Source organism: Macrobrachium nipponense, chromosome 3 (assembly GCF_015104395.2).
Source record: "Macrobrachium nipponense isolate FS-2020 chromosome 3, ASM1510439v2, whole genome shotgun sequence".
NCBI classification, from domain to species: domain Eukaryota; kingdom Metazoa; phylum Arthropoda; class Malacostraca; order Decapoda; family Palaemonidae; genus Macrobrachium; species Macrobrachium nipponense.
The window spans coordinates 135,184,791-135,201,615 of NC_087202.1; the positions used below are offsets into that span (position 1 = coordinate 135,184,791).

General features: G+C 34.8%; 1 protein-coding gene across 3 annotated transcripts in view; it reads left to right on the top strand.

Moving 5' to 3' along the window:
• Positions 1–15,754, top strand: part of LOC135222075 (alpha-(1,6)-fucosyltransferase-like) — a 458,798-nt gene extending 443,044 nt beyond the window's left edge. For all 3 annotated transcript variants that reach the window (XM_064260244.1, XM_064260245.1, XM_064260243.1), the window contains 5 exons: positions 2–239; positions 1,721–1,897; positions 5,424–5,574; positions 9,079–9,218; positions 13,196–15,754. In XM_064260244.1, the coding sequence (XP_064116314.1) occupies positions 2–239; positions 1,721–1,897; positions 5,424–5,574; positions 9,079–9,218; positions 13,196–13,385 (896 nt within the window). In that variant the 3' untranslated portion in view covers positions 13,386–15,754. The remainder of the gene's footprint in view (position 1; positions 240–1,720; positions 1,898–5,423; positions 5,575–9,078; positions 9,219–13,195) is intronic.
• The last annotated feature ends 1,071 nt before the right edge of the window (positions 15,755–16,825 follow it).

Sequence of the window (16,825 nt, forward strand, 5' to 3'; positions counted from 1 at the left end):
GGTTCTAATGAAACTCAAGTTGTAGACCTGCCTATCATTGATACTTTGTCCCAGCGGCCGCCATATCTCCCCTTGGCCATTCCTCAAGACATTTCTGAACGTCTAATTAGGCTACATGGTGATCCAGCTGCCTGGTGGGTTGGGCAGTTTCTTAAATACTTGTTGAAACTGCAGCCAAAAACTCAAGAGATGCTTGACACAATGTCAGACACACTAGGATTCCAGAAACCAATTGTAGGGTAAGTACAATATTTAAGAAAATGTGTTATTGTATGACGAGATTAAAGAACAATTTCACTGCTGTAGTGCAACGCTTGTTGCAGGATCCTTCAATAGAGTTCTCAGGTAATCATGTTTGTTAAAAGTAATTGGTACATCACATTTACATGAATAGTGCCTTCTTAAAGAGTGGGACTGACTTACAGCTGCCATGCTCCCCAAATGGATTGATTCGATTTCATGAGATTTCGGCTGTCGTGCCAAGCACTGGGCACTTTTGGCCAGTCAGTGCTTAAGACAGTGAAAAGAGGGTGTTTGGAGTGGTTGGACAGCAAGATAAAGCGATCCATAATATAAAGACGTACAAGGATCTAAAGATTGAATTAGGACAAAGTCCTACAATTGCAAAAGGATCCCACAAACATCCTGTAATAACACTTACCTTGTACCACGAGGAACACTGATAGCACGTAGCCCCCTATTGGCTTTCCTGAAGAAAGTGCTGACATCTTGGTAATTGATACCTTCAAGGCCAGTCACCCATATATACGTATATTTATTTTGCATATTGTGATTTTATTTAGCCATAGCTTCAAAATCTGATTATTTCTTTATTATTAAATTTAGTTTTTAATGAACAGCTGTTAGAATGCCTTTTATAAACAATCAGTATTCGAAAGCTGTGTTGCTTCATGTTACACAGTGGACCCCCCGTATTCATGTTCTCAAGATTCGGGGACTCATGTATTCACAGATTTCTCAGTGGACCATATCTACCATTATTTGCAGGAAATTCATGTATTTTCCTATGAGAAATATCCACAAACTACAGTACTTTCATATCAGTTTCATGATTAAATGCATATTTTGTGGTAAAACTTCAGTATTAAATAAATCAGGTATAAGAATTTTTTGTTGGTTTTACTTGAGTTTGAACTAACGAAATAGGCAGTTCCTTGTTTTTATAGGGTTTTAAGCATTCACAGATTTTAGCCATTTGTGGAGGGTCTGGTATGCATCCCCTGCAAATACAGGGGGTCCACTGTAATTCACATTGGTAAAAGTGTTTTAAATCTTAACAATATGGCCACTATATTTCAACCCATTTTGCTCAAGTAACAGGTAGCCAGTTTTGTGTTCTGCCTGGTAAAATATAATAAATTTTTGAAACATAATTTAAGAAGACTATTTTGGGGTCAATAGTTCCTTCCTTGCTAGGTTTTATGAATTGTAAGCACAATACTTCATTGGAGCTACAAGTGGTTCTGAGGTATGAAATTCTTCCATCAAAGCAAATACGTACTGATTACTGATAGGCATATTACAAAATATGAATAAGGACTGAATCACTGGAAAGCTATATGAAAACAATTGGTAGAATTTGCTGTGCATTGAGAGTATATGCAGTCCTTATTTTACAAATGAAATATGTAGTGTTGTATTGTTGATGTAGCATTAGATATTTAGTTGAAGTCTTTAAGCTTTTAATAACTTTTTACAGTGTACACGTTAGAAGAACAGACAAAGTTGGTACAGAGGCTGCTTACCACTCCATTGATGAATACATGGGTCATGTTGAAGAATATTACACAGCTTTGAAACTACAACAGCCAGATGTCGTCAAGAGAGTTTATTTAGCATCAGATGATCCTAGTGTCATCACTGAAGCCCAGAAGAAGTAAGTTAACCTTTAGGTGAATTTATAAACAGGGTTTTTAAGTAAAAATTCCTTCAAGTCAAGTAAACTTATCTTTATCTTGTTAAGTAGTATCATTAACTGTATGGTTTTTGCAGCTACAAAAAACTCTTTCTAAGGAAATATGTACAATAAATTCTCAGTTGTCATACTTTTTATGGCTAATATCATGCCCTACTTCCTGGTTACTGTTTAGTAGTAGGGATTTTCTGCCAAGCTGTATGGATAATTTATTGTTGATAATGAAGCATGCAAAAGGACCCTACATCACGGCAGTCTAAAGGCTGCTTGGGTCAGTCTGTACTATGTGCTGTGCAGGTTTGCTTAAAGCACCCTGAATGTCAAGTAAATAAGGATACTCATTTGTGTAGAAAATATATGCATAATGTTTTATCATAATCTGTACAAAGTAGGTTCCAGGTCCCTTGTAGATGTTTAAAACCATAGATTCTGTAACACCAAACCCTATATAATTTAAATCATGGACATATTTATATACCTGTGACACTCAAAAATTGTACACATTAGGACATCAACAAAAGTAATTAACTACCTAAGGTGTTTCCTTCTGTCTAGTAACTTGTATATCTGAATTTCCCTCTGAGGTAGGTCTGCATCTGTGCCTTTCCCATGGGAGTTTCTGGACTTTCCTGGTTTTTGACCTGCTGCTTTCATTTCTACTTTTTCATTTAATCGCTCCTGCCCTATTCTCCTCTCATGTCCAGACAAACATGGTTTTTGATATTTAAAGGTTTTGTACCCTTTGGAAACTCATTCCCCCCTTTGATTTTATCATTTGCACAGTACGTAATGTGGTATTCTAAAAATGTTTCCAGCCATGAATCTTTATAGTTTGTAGTCACACCTCTTCAGGAGATCCATTTTCTTAGTAATTTTTTTGTCTCTTGTATTAGGTAGTATATGTCCTGTACACTCCATAAATTTTTGCTTTGTATATTACTGTGATAAGATACTTTTATTCACCAATAGTGTAGCAATCCTAAAATCATTATTGCTACTGATTTGTCCATTGCATGTTTCATCTTGTTGAAGATCTACCCTTTTTTTTAATCTCGGTTGCAGCTGAATAAATGTGCATTGCTTCATACAGTACATCAGGTTTCAGTAACTTAAGCATACATAGTTAGAAATAAAGTCTAGAGCTTTAATGTCGAGTTTTAACATTGGTAATTGGCATATTTGTTACAGAATGAGAGAGAAAGAGAATTACACAGACTCTTGAAGAAAGTGCAGTCAAACCTTGGATTTTGTATGCCATAGTTTCATACAATTTGGTTTTCGTCAGTTTTTTCCGACAAAATTTTGACAAGCATTTAGTACATTTCCTCTAAATTCATACACCCGGAAACACTCCTTCTAAGGTCCCCCTCATGACTAGGCCCGTATCAAGCATCCAAGCAAAGCATCCCATGTTCTCTTGCGCCCGATTCTCTTTTTGTGTTTGTTGCTTTTTTGTGCATTTTTATTCTAGTGCAACTGCTAAATAAACCATCATGGGGTCAAAGAAAGTGCCAGCCCATCTGTAAAAAAGGTGAGAGACACTTTAGAATTTAAGAAAAAACTCATAGCAAAGTGCTGGAGGCAATAATCTGTGAAAAAGGCAAGGATTTTACATGCCTCTCTCAGTAAGAAAATGTCTACAAGTGCTGCTGTCAGCGAATTTAACCCTTAATGGATAAGGTAATAAATCAATATGCATCACTCCAGGCCGGCAAAATTTTGAGGCCAGCCAATTTAAGAAAAAAACCCCAGTGGAAAAAGGGAGATATGCAAATGCACATAGTGTAAAGAAAAAAAATTCTTACAAATTTTCCCTGCCTTCCACGAGAAGTTGAAAATGACTTTACACCTAATTGTGGGGCCTCTTTTACAAGGCAATCATAAATTTTATGAAGCTATACATTATTTTTCTGATAATAAATTTACTTTGTAAAACTATAATTATAGCTTACACAATGTCAAAACAGATGAAAAATAAAATTATAAGAAATTCTGAGCATATTTGTTGTGAAATATTTATGTAAATTTGCTGAAAACAAAGATGCAATAAACTTTTTTAGATTTATAGGGTTTTTCTAATATTTCTTTGCAAAATTACATCTATAATGACATACTATCATGAAATATAAAAACTAAAACCACCAGCATCCGCTTGGTATATTTATGAGTAAATTTACAAAAAGACTTGTGAGACAGACAGGCACTACATCTTCCCTTAAAGTCAAGATCCCAACTAACTCTCATGAGTGCTCAGTGGATTTTAGCCAGTGTAAAAGTTGCCATTAGTGAATTTATTGGCTACAGAAGTAATGGCGCCTCTTTCCCGCCCAATTCCCCTGTGTGTAATATTTTTGCTCACATGAATCACTCTGTCCATCACCCAAAACCTGTTATTGCTACTCATGTGAGTATGTCCGTTAATTAAGGGTTAAGACCAGTAGAGGCTGGTTTTGAAAAATTCAAAAGTAAACAGGCGCACATAATGTGCCTACTTCAGTGATTAAGGACATGTTTACAAAGTGGAGTAATGTAAAAATTATTAATGAGATTACTAAAATAAATGTCTCTGGACAGTTTGTTGTGTGACAGGCTTCAGTGACACACTAGCTGGTCCTAGTGCCAGTAAAAAATGAAGAGGGGAAGTAACTCCAGATAGTGCCAGTAAAAAACAAAGAAGTAACCCCATATAGGTCCTAAATACCTGAAGTTCTGGAGGGGATTCCCCTTCCAAACAATAATCTCTCCTCCCCTGTTCCCCTCCTCTTTGTCTTCCATATGCTAATAAGAGTCTTTCATAAAAGTAAGTGACATTAAATGTTTATTTATCCATTTCATTAGTCATTTATATTTATTTCTCATTGCTTTCTGTATGGTAAACTGTGTTTATTCACTACAAAATTAATTTTTTGTTTATATTTTCTGGGTGTCTGGAACAGATTGATTGGATTTACATTATTCCTGTTCCTCATTGGAAGAGTTGGTTACATGCTCGACTACCAATCTCAAGGTCCGGGTTCGATTCCCCGCTCTGCCTACAAGGAATCACAGGAATTTATTTCTGGTGATAGAAATTTATTTCTCGATGTGGTTCGGATCCCACAATAAGCTGTGGTCCTGTTGCTAAGTAACCAATTGGTTCCTAGCCACGTAAAAATGATCTAATCCTTCAGTCCAGCCCTAGGAAAACTGTTAATCAACTCAGTGGTCTGGTTAAACTAAGATATACTTTTTTTTTACCTTATTCCTTATAGGAATTATTGTTTTGGATTTCATACATTTTGGACTTCGCAAGACGTTCTGGACTGGATTACATACAAAATCCAAGGTTCCACTGTACCATAAAACATAAGACATAAAACTGGAAAATAATTTATATTGATATTTGTTCTTGGGGTTTTAATGAATATGCTTTTATTAAAGAGATTATTTAAATCTAATGATTATGTTTTTCAATTTTCTTGAATGTAATTTAAATATTTTTTACCAGGTTCCCTGACTATACCTTCATTGGTGACCCAAACATTGCAAAGACAGCAGCAGTTGCAACCCGGTATACTGATGCTTCTTTGAAAGGAATAATTGCAGACATACATTTTCTCTCTTTAACTGACTATTTAGTGTGCACCTTTTCATCACAGGTAAGATATTAGTATCAAATAAATTTATTGTTATTTTGCCTGTGAAGTGAATGTCAGGGTATTACTATACTATAATATAGCCATATGCTGTATTTGCTGCCATAATAGACATTCCCAAGGTTTAGGGAGATTATTTTGGAAAAGAACATAACTTTTCCATGATTTTGTCTTTCTCACTATATATAGGTTATTTGCAACTTCCTACACTATCTCCTTTCTCTGCATTTACATTAATATCTGATACGTGAACTAGCACAATTGTATGATATGAACAAAAACAATACACAAACATCTGTCTGACTACAGTGGTGTAAAACAAAATCTTTCTATCTCTCCCTCACACACACGCACACCAAATTATACTATAATCTTAAGCCTGTCAAAGATATATTACATCAGAATTACTTTAATATATACACAGTAATTGTATACAAATGAACTCGTGCAATCATTGAGGCATCTGTTGACTAGCAGTAAAAGGCTTTCTTTCTTTTTTCTCTCATTTATACCTCTACTTTCTCTCATATACCTTACCAACACTGAAATTTTAAGTTTTATTAAAAATATTTAATACTGTTAACCCTCTTACGCCGGAGCGGTAAATAAAAAATTGTCTCCCGTGTGCCGGAGGGGTTTCGGAGTGAGCGCGGAAGCGGAAAAAATATTTTTTTCAAAAAATCACAGCGCTCTTAGTTTTCAAGATTAAGAGTTCATTTTTGGCTCCTTTTTTTGTCATTGCCTGAAGTTTAGTATGCAACCATCAGAAATGAAAAAAATTATCATTATCATATATAAATAATGCGATATATGATAGCGCAAAAACGAAATTTCATATATAATTGTATTCAAATCGCGCTGTGCGCAAAACGGTTAAAGGTAACAAGTTACTTTTTTTTCCGTTGTAATGTATACTAAATTGCAATCATTTTGGTATACTATAACACATTGTAAAACGATAAAAGCAACACAGAGAAAATATTATCACAAAATAATGCATGAATTCGTAACGAGCGGACGTAAACAAATATTTTTTTCAAAAATTCACCATAAATCTAAATATTGTCCTAGAGACTTCCAATTTCTTTCAAAATGAAGACAAATGATTGAATATTACTATACTGTAAGAGTATTAGCTTTCAATTGCAGTTTTCGACCACATCTGACGAGTTAAAGTTGACCGAATGTCAAATTTTTATATATATTTTTTTTATATGCAATTATTTCAGAAATAAGAAAAGCTACAACCTTCAAATATTTTTCGTTTTATTCTACATGAAATTGCGCACATTTTCATATATAAAACTCTATGAAATGCCTAATATGAAATGGAGCAAATATTCCGAGAATGGGACGTACGTATTTCGGAGATTTGTGACGGAGAATCCGTGCGCGGAGGGAAGGAAAGATTTTTTTTTAAATTCACCATAAATCTAAATATTTTGCTAGAGACTTTGAATTTGTTTCAAGATGAAGATAAATGACTGAATATTACTAGACTGTAAGAGTTTTAGCTTACAATTGCGTTTTTCGACCATTTCGTAGAGTCAAGTTGACCGAACGTGGTTTTTTTTTCTATTTATCGTGATTTATATGCAAATATTTCAAAAATGAGAAAAGCTACAACCTTCAATTATTTTTTGTTGTATTCTACATGAAATTGTGCACATTTTCATATATAAAACTTTATGTAACAGCTAATTTAAAATGGTGCAAACATTACACCATCGCACGTATGATTTTTTCGGAAGAGTTACCCGCAGCGGACGTAAAGAAAATTTTATTTTTGGCATAAAGTTCACCATAAATCAAAATATTTGTGCTAGAGACTTCCAATTTGTTACAAAATGAAGGTAAATGCTTGAATATTACTAGAATATAAGCGTTCTACCTTACAATTGCGTTTTTTGACCATTTCGGTAGAGTCAAAGTTGACCGAAGGTTGAAATTTTGACAATTATCGTTATTTATATGAAAATATCTCAAAACTGATAAAAGCTACAACCATGGGTTGTTTTTAGTTGTATTGTGCATGAAATTGCGCACATTTCCATATATAAAACTATATAACGGCTAATTTTAAAATGGGTGCAAACATTACCACAATCGCATGTATGATTTTTTTCGGAAGAGTTACCCGCGGGACGTAAGGAAAAAGTTTTTTCATAAATTCACCATAAATCGAAATATTGTGCTAGAGACTTCCAATTAGTTGCAAAATTAAGGTAAATGATTGAATATTACTAGAATAATAAGCGTTTTAGCTTACAAATTTTGCGTTTTTTTTCGACCATTTCGGTATAGTCAAAGTTGACCGAAGGTTGAAATTTTGGCAATTATCGTTATTTATATGAAAATATCTCAAAACTGATAAAAGCTACAATCATGAGTATTTTATTGTTGTATTCTACATAAAAATGAGCACATTTTCATATATAATACTTCATGTAACGGCTAATTTACAATGGTACAAAAATGATGTCAAAGTGACGAAATAATTTCCGAGATATGTCACAGATACTTTTTAGTGCGGCAAGAAAGAAATTCGCGCTTGCGTAACGATTGTAAACAAAACAACACCTTGATCCGTGAACTCCCAGCATCCCCTAAGGCGCGTGATTCAAAAGTTTTAGGCTGGTAGGCCTATAAGTATTTTTCCGCGAATTTAAAAAAAAACTTTTGTAAGTCGACGTAAAATACGTCCATTCGGCACACGGGAGACAAAAAATGTCGATGTAAAATACGTCCAGTCGGCGTAAGAGGGTTCAGTGCCATGTTTACAAAAATGTGTTATCAATACACTATGTAAAACACTTTAGACTGTTTGAATTTGCAATTACAATATTGTACTAAACCAGCATCTATATATTGCTGATGCCATAATTTTAATTATGCTAAAGGAACCAGTATAAATAAAGTAAAATATGAAATAACAGTGAAGTAATAGGGTATATGTACTCTTACATAGTGACAGGCAACCTTCAGTAGTGTTAGATGTTGCATTGCGTATGGGCTGGCAGAGCAGTGGAGGCAGAAGGGCGAAGCTGACTAAAGATACTGAAATGTAGTGCCCAGTTGATCCATAATGATTGATGCACAAAAATTAATTTTCACAAATGTTATAGCAAGTCACTTATAAAATGGCAGCTGGTAACATAGAAAACCTTGCAAAGATCATACTTGCAATGCTGACACATTAGAAAATAGTTAATGCTAGACAATAAATGGCAGAATCAGGTAATTAGGTGATTTGGAAATGTCTATTATTTCCCCATACTCCAGACTGATTTCATTTTACTGAGACAGTTAACTTAATTATCAAATGACTTGCTACACCATAATCCCATATACGATCCTTCACCTTTATGAATATTCCTGGATTGCTCGAGTACAATTAGTACTAAATAAGAACCAACTTGGGATATCAGTGAATCATTGGGGTAATTATTCTTCTCTTCATTGAATTTCAATACTTTTTTGATGATACACCTATTCATATCTTTTCAGGTGTGCCGTATAGCATATGAAATTATGCAAAGCTTACATCCAGATGCGTCACATTATTACCGTTCTTTAGACGACGTTTATTACTATGGTGGACAGAATGCTCATAACCAAAGAGCAAGGTTTTCACATACTCCAGGAAGGTAATTATGATATTCTGACAGACTTTTGTAGAATGGAACATGCTAACAGGTTAAAGAAAAATTATTGAAATTTATGCTAAATAACTTAATGAAACATAATACTGTCTTTCCTAGTTATTTATAGAAAAATTTAAAATTTTGTATATACTTATATGGATATTTATTTGAATATACAGTCCCTTATTCATTAGGTGATGGTATTTTATTGCCACATTTTTTCAGTAAAGCTTTTCAGATCATGAACGCCAATTCTTATACTACTGATTACAGCTTCCAACTTTTATCATTTCATATTTTTGCTGTCTTTATGACATGGAAAACAATTACAAAGATTAAATCTCTTGTATTTCTTAACTGTTTTAAATCTCTCTGTTAATGGCCTGTCCATATCTGGAGCACTGAAGTTCAGTATTCTGGTAAAGGTTCTTTATACCAAGTTTACAATGCTGTATATAATATCATTCTATTGAATGAATATTTATTACATGTACTTAATTATGGTATGTATTTTAGTAAAGTGCTTTACAACATGTGAAATATGTACAGTCCATTTTTTATAGCTTAGCCATTGCTCTTCCTCAAAGGATCTTATTCTAATGGTCCCAATGGGGCTTCATAAGACAAACCAGTTAAAATACCAAGCAGGAAGGCTCTTTAACCTGCCTTACAGTGACTGCCCAGATTATGATTTACCCTTCTTTCTTTGGCAACAGCGGGTAGGCCAAGCCCTCTCATTACTCTCTTGGTCTTTAGAATGGAAACATCACTGATTGATTTAGCTCCAAAGGAGAAGAATTCCATTGCATGTGTTACTGTAAAAGACAATCCCCTCCCTACAAAGTCCTATTGGGATCAACCTCTTCCCTTGCACTTGTTGGACAATCCAAGAATTGCCTGTCCTTTCCCTCAATGAGCACACCTCTGTCCACCATGGAAGTGTTGCTGCTGTTGTTGGTGTTACAGCTGCTGTTGCTGATTAGACAAGGGGCAAGTGGAGGCTTTTATTTCTGAAGGTCATACCTGGGCTTCTTGGGCTTTGGGGGTTGAAACTCTAGGGAACACTTGTTTCCCAGTTTCCAACTTAACCAGCAGGGCACCTAAAGTGCAGTTCTGTTGACAGACAAACTCCCTGAGTTTAACTACAACAGACTTCTGTAGTAGATCATGGCAGAAGGGGGAAGGAATGTAACAGCAGGGAGACAATGGGGAGCAACTGTGTTTGAGTACTAAATTTGATTTGATTTACTATATAGATTTTTGGCATTATGCCAAGCACTGGGGCAACTAAGGCCATTCAGTGCTGAAACGGAAATTGACAGTAAAAGGTTTGAAAGGTGTTACAGGAGGAAAGAAAACCTCACAGTTGCACTATAGAACACTTGTTATGAGAGAGTGGACAGTAAGATGGAAGATAATATGAATGGAATTACAGTAAAAGGAATGAAAGTAGTTGCAGCTAGGGGCTGAATGGACGCTGCAAAGAACCTTAAGAAATGCCAATGTTGCACTGCATGAGGTCCACCAACGGCACTACCCCCCTACAGGGGTTTGAGTACCAAAGCATCATTCCATAAAATCATAAGTGTTCCCTAAAGGGAACTCACACTTTTCTTTTTAACAGCAGCCACAAGTCTTAGAAGACTTGAGGAGCTTTGTGTTTTCAATTAGACTGTAGAGGAAGTGGCTGTGTAGTTTTAAGGTTTTTTCCACGGGTTCACTGAGCTTCAGGGTAACCACATCCAGTGGGAGTTTTTCCTCATCAAGGGAAAGGATAACTGTTGCCCTTTCCTTTGTGGGGAAGTCAGACACTGGGATAGCTGAAATCATGGGCTTTATTTCTACCATTGACATGCACTTCCTAATTCTGTGAAACCTTAAATTTTACCTTATCATGATTCATTGTTTTAAAGGTTAAGAGGCAGAAAGCTGGAGCCACCTGGAAGAGGTGCAGCCATGTCTCATGGTGAAAAAATTGTATATCATTACCTGACAATGCATCTGTGTTCACAGGGAAAGTTATTTGTACTTTTGTCAGTAGTAACAATTATAAAAAGACTACCTCAAAACTCATTAATTACATTGATGAGTAGTGTCATCGAAGCCATGAAAAGTAATTTCTTACAAATTAAATAATCATTTCATGAATTGTTAAATTATGTATTTCAAATGTAAAAATATAGTATCTGATTCTACCACCTCATGTGGGTGTTAAAGGAAATGAGAATGCAGACCAGGTAGCCAAAATAGTGTATTGTCTTACCAAATACAACATTGTTTTTGAGATTTATCAAATACAGTGGAACCCCTGTATTCAAGTTCTCGACATTCATGGACTCACATATTTGCAGATTTCTGTTTACCATATCTATCCATTATATTTATGGTATTTTTCTGTGAGAAATATCTACAAATGTCTATTTTTGTATCCATTTCATGATTAAATGCACTTTTTGTAACAAAACTTAAAAAACCAGGTATAAGCAAGTTTGCTGGGTTTTTCTCGAGTTTGAAATAACAAATTAGGCAGTTTTAAGAATTTTTATTATAGGGGTTGTAAGTATTTGCGGGGTTCTAGCTGTTCACTGGTGTGTGTGTGTGTGGGGTGTACATCCCCTGGGAATAAGGGGGGTCCATTGCACTGCACTGTTTCTTTCAGCAATATCCTCAAGCACAGATGCCAATAGTTCCTTCTGTACACAATTTTTTATTAATTTTACCAGTTTTCCAGCTGGCGCTCGAAGATTTATCCTAATGTTAAGACCGAAGGTTTGTTAGTTATGAAAAATACAAATGATTAAAAACTTTCTCATTTTTGTGGAATTATTGTTTATAACAAGAAGTCAGAAATTAACTCTCTGGAGCCGGTATAAAAAATTTATATGCAGCACCCCAGACCAAGGAAACTTTGAAGTCTGCCAACTTAAGAAAGAAACACCCCAGTGGAAAGAGGAAGATATGCAAATGCATATGCTGTAAGAAAAAAATTTATAAAAAATTTTCTCTACCTTCCACAAAAACTTAAAATTTCTATTTACAACCCCATGTAAGGCCTCTTATAAGGCAATCACAATTTTTACCAAGATAAACATGTTTTTTCTAATAAATAAATTTATTTTGTAAAATTATAATTACAGCTCACACAATGTCAAAACATACAAGAAATAAATTCAGTAACAAATTCTGAGCATATTTGTTGTAAAATATTTACGTAAATTTACCGAGAATGAAGATGCAGTAACTTTTTGAGATTTATACATGTTTTTTTCTAATATTTCTGTGCATTTTTCTTTGCAAAATTACATCTATAACTGACATACTATCATAAAAGATAAGAACTAAAACCAACAGCAACCCCTTGGTATATTTATGAGCAAATTTATAAAAGGACGTCATGTGAGACAGAGAAGCAGTACATCCTGCTTCCTGCCTTGACGTCTAAACCACAACTAAGCTCTCAGCCATCCAGTCTCACACCTTAGCCAGTCTAAAAGTTCCCATTAGTGAATTTATGGGCTAAAATAGTAACGCCACCTCTTTCCCGCTGGATTCCCCAAAATCGATGGTGTGTAATACTGTTACCCAACGTGAGTTGCTCTGTTGTCCACCCAAAACCTGTTAGCTACTTGTGTGAGCATGTCCGTCCACTATGGTTTTAAACCCACACAAAGCATTAATTCAGAATTAATCCCTCTCAGATATAAATAAGTAGTACCAACTTTGACTCGTCTGACTGGTGAAAACTTACAGGAGTGTATTGGATCACCATAATTATATCCAGAAACCAAACCTTTTGGCCAAGCCATAGGAATGGAGACATTTACTTTGGCAATCTCAGTAAACTTCTTAACAGTAATAATACAGTAGTATCTAATGTATGTATATATAAAATATATATTAAAAGTTACTTCATGTCTCTGATTTAGATTTATCTTTACATTGCAAATGAGTTTTTTCTCATAATATTGTTGTATTTTCAGGTCAGATGAGATGATCTTGAGGGCAGGTGATGTTGTAGGAATAGCAGGAAACCATTGGGATGGTTATTCTAAAGGAGTTAACCGCCGCACCCGACAAAATGCATTGTATCCATCCTATAAAATGGAAGAAATTGTGGATATAGCCAGATTTCCTTTGTATGCAGAAGAGGATAAAAGAAGTGGGACGTAAATAGTTAGCAAAATAGCGGTTTTTTTTATATTTTTTGAGAGTTTTTATGTGATATTTGGTAATTTTAAGGATTAACTCATTAGTTTCTTGATACATGGACATTATTTGAATTCATAAACCAAAGAATTAGTTTTGGTTTTATACGAAGTTGACACGACATAGAAGAATATGCCATAGCTAATTCCATTGGTGCATTAGTTTCATTATCATTTTAGCAACTCATTGTCACTAACTATTACAAAACTATTCATGGTTTTACATCATAATAATCATTTCATTACACTACATCATGTCATGATTCATAACCTCATCATTTTTGAATGAAATGGTACTTTTGTACCACTTTAGACGTTAGATATCATTGATGTACAGCGGCCATAGATTCTGGGGGCTGAAGACAATTCATTACAGTATGGACACTTACAAATGTACAGATTCATCCGGTGTGCAAATAAAGTCACGATTACCCACTTGCTTAACTCCATGACCAAAGACATTATTCTTTAAGTGTAAGACCAGGTGGTCAGCGTTTTTCCAGTTGATAATACATTTTGGCTCTAAAAGCCAAATGTCAGAGTAGCTTTTTTATGTTCTACAACTGATGCTGTATTATGAATAGTCATGGCTGTGAAGCATTTTTTATACAGGAGTCAAAATTAGAAATGATATATTGTGCCTTTGGTAAAAAGAGTAATAATATTAATCTGGGTAGCTTTAATATCTCAGCTCATGTTTACACTCTTATACGTAACTGTACAGTTTATAAACTTAGTTTCCTCAGATGGTGAAATCAATTTTACTGTACTTCAAGGCTCTTAATTTATAGAATAACTGCTGGCTGAAAGTCTATAGTACAAGCAAAGTTACTCAGACATCCACTGATCTTTGGCTGGGCTGCTTTGAATTTGCAAATTAGTCAATAGTAAAAGGAAAGCACAGAATATTTATATTTTTTGCATAAAGTTTTTAGAAAAAAAAAGGAGTCATGGTATACTGTTAATCTATGCCTCATTACTTTTGTGGTGGTAAGGCTGTGTTAGGATGCATCATCATGATTTTAGAATGAATTTAATGTTTTGAGGATTAGGCCTAAAGATGCAATGTGTGTATTATCATAAATAAGTCCTGGGGCATGAGTCGTATGATTTGGGGTTCATTTTATTGGTAAGTCTTACCATTCTGCAGTGAGCTTTGGGCCTGTTATGAAGCTACATTCCATCAATTCAGATGTTACCATAATTTTATTCATTGCCTTACCTTCCTCCTCTATTCCCCTTCCAAGTAATTCATTGTTATTGTACGTACATGATCATAAATATATTTATACTAAGCTCTCAGGACATACACATATTCAAGACAAGGTCTTTGCATATTTTTATATTATTCTTTTTCTCCTGTCTGTCATTTTAGTCACCTCTTAGTCTGGGACACTTCATTTTCATTTTCAGTAACTGCTTATTTCAATCAATCTGCTTTTGAAATGTTTACACTTCTAACCACCTTCCTATTATTAAAATTTATATTTGTATATTTGTCTTCCTTAATGGCTACTCAAGTTATCAAAGCCTTTTACATATTTGTTTACTTGTCTGACATTTACAGTATTAGTTGTACTTTGAATATTCAGAAAAACATTCTTACTTCCATGATCTCTTCATTGCTGAATATCACCTAACAAATGCATTAAACTACACAGTAGACATCAGTGAAATCCCTAATTATGTTGTGATTCACTTTTGTGTAAATTATCCTGCAACTGCTTATGTTTAGGTGACTTGCATTACTTCAAAAATATATTTTGTACAGTAGTGAAAACTACTCAATATGTTATGGAAAAGATAAGGTAGGGGCTAATATGTCAGTTCTAATTGTGATGCTTGTGTTTTGAGTACTGTATGTGCATATCAGTACTGTACTGTACTTTTAATAGGTGCTTTAAAACCAGTTCCATAACTTACATGTTCTATCAGAAATACTTTGGTGGTAATTTCATGTTAACTGCATAATTAGCTATAAGTACATTTATATTGTTAATTGGTGTAGATCACTGTAAATGTGCACATCACACATTTATGCAAATAACACGTAAATCATTTATTTATGTTGCTCTTGCCTTTGCAGCCATTATTGTTGTAGGACTTTTTATTTTACTGTGAAGCCACTTTTTGCATCTCATTTAGACTGCTCAGGGTAGATTTAATAAGAAGAAAACAAGTACTGTACTGTTTACACAAGTAACATGTTTGTGTAACTTGCAAAGTTTGAAAGGGAAGTATTTATGACCTGTGTAAATATATTTTAGTTGTGGTATTGTCAATTTGTATATTTGTTAATAACAGTTTTAAAATGTAATGGCCAGACAGCCAGTTTCAGATTGTTTTATTTGCCTTTAATGTCTTAATGAAATCATAATATACTCAAATATTTAAGATGCTTGGACCTGATGAATTTTAAAGACATATTTAATTTCAATTACCAAACCTTAAAAAACATCCTTAATTGCAGGAAAACCAACACTTCTAACTTTGGTATCAAGGACTTGTATAGTACTTAGGAAAAATACTAAGTATTTTTAAAATTTGGTATGTGTTCTATGGAAAAAAATAATTTGCCTTATTTATATACAAGCCTCAATTCACATGTTGGAGATTAGTCTCTCGACCGGCAAGTTGAAAATCTCCACCCGGAAATGCTGTTCCCCATTGTGATCATAAGCAGGGGCCAATGTCTCCTGTAACAACCTATACAGAAGGGTTATTATGGGCCAACTGAAGTGAGCATTAGTGGAAGGATCTGAGATGCAAAAGGTTCTTTTAAGGTTGACGTTAGATGAGGATGGCCTGCTAAAGCCAATGTGGTTATTCCTGTCATAATAGGAAATGCACTGTCACTTCCTTGTGCGCAAGATCCAATTTCTCCCAGAGTATCACAATCCCTAGGTAATGACAAAAGACGAGGAGACAAGGTCAGTTCTGGAGGAACTTCTTCTCTAATGATGAAAGAACCAAACAATCAATGAGATTTATCCTGTATGAGTGGGCCCTAGCTAACACCAAGGTCTGAGGGGCTGTTGCCAATCCATTGGCTGGAAATGCTAACTTCTTGCAGGACTGATAGATAAAGGCCTAGGCACCTGAAACTGAACATCCTTCAAGAACACTGAAAGCATAAAGTTAATATATCTAATAGGATCAAACTCAATTCTTTCAATGGAAAGGTCAATTTCCAGTCTCCAACCTTCAGCTGATTTCTTGCCAAGTAAACCCAAACCAATAAAGGCAGTGGACAAGGCCACTTCTAGTATCACATTCTTTCCTAGCATTATCCTCAACCTCTGCTGACAGGGACAGTGCTTGAGAGAACCTGGAAGGTAGGCAGGCTATGGGATTGGTGTCTGGGAGAGGGGAAGTCAGTGGGTCTAGAAAATAAGAATAACCACG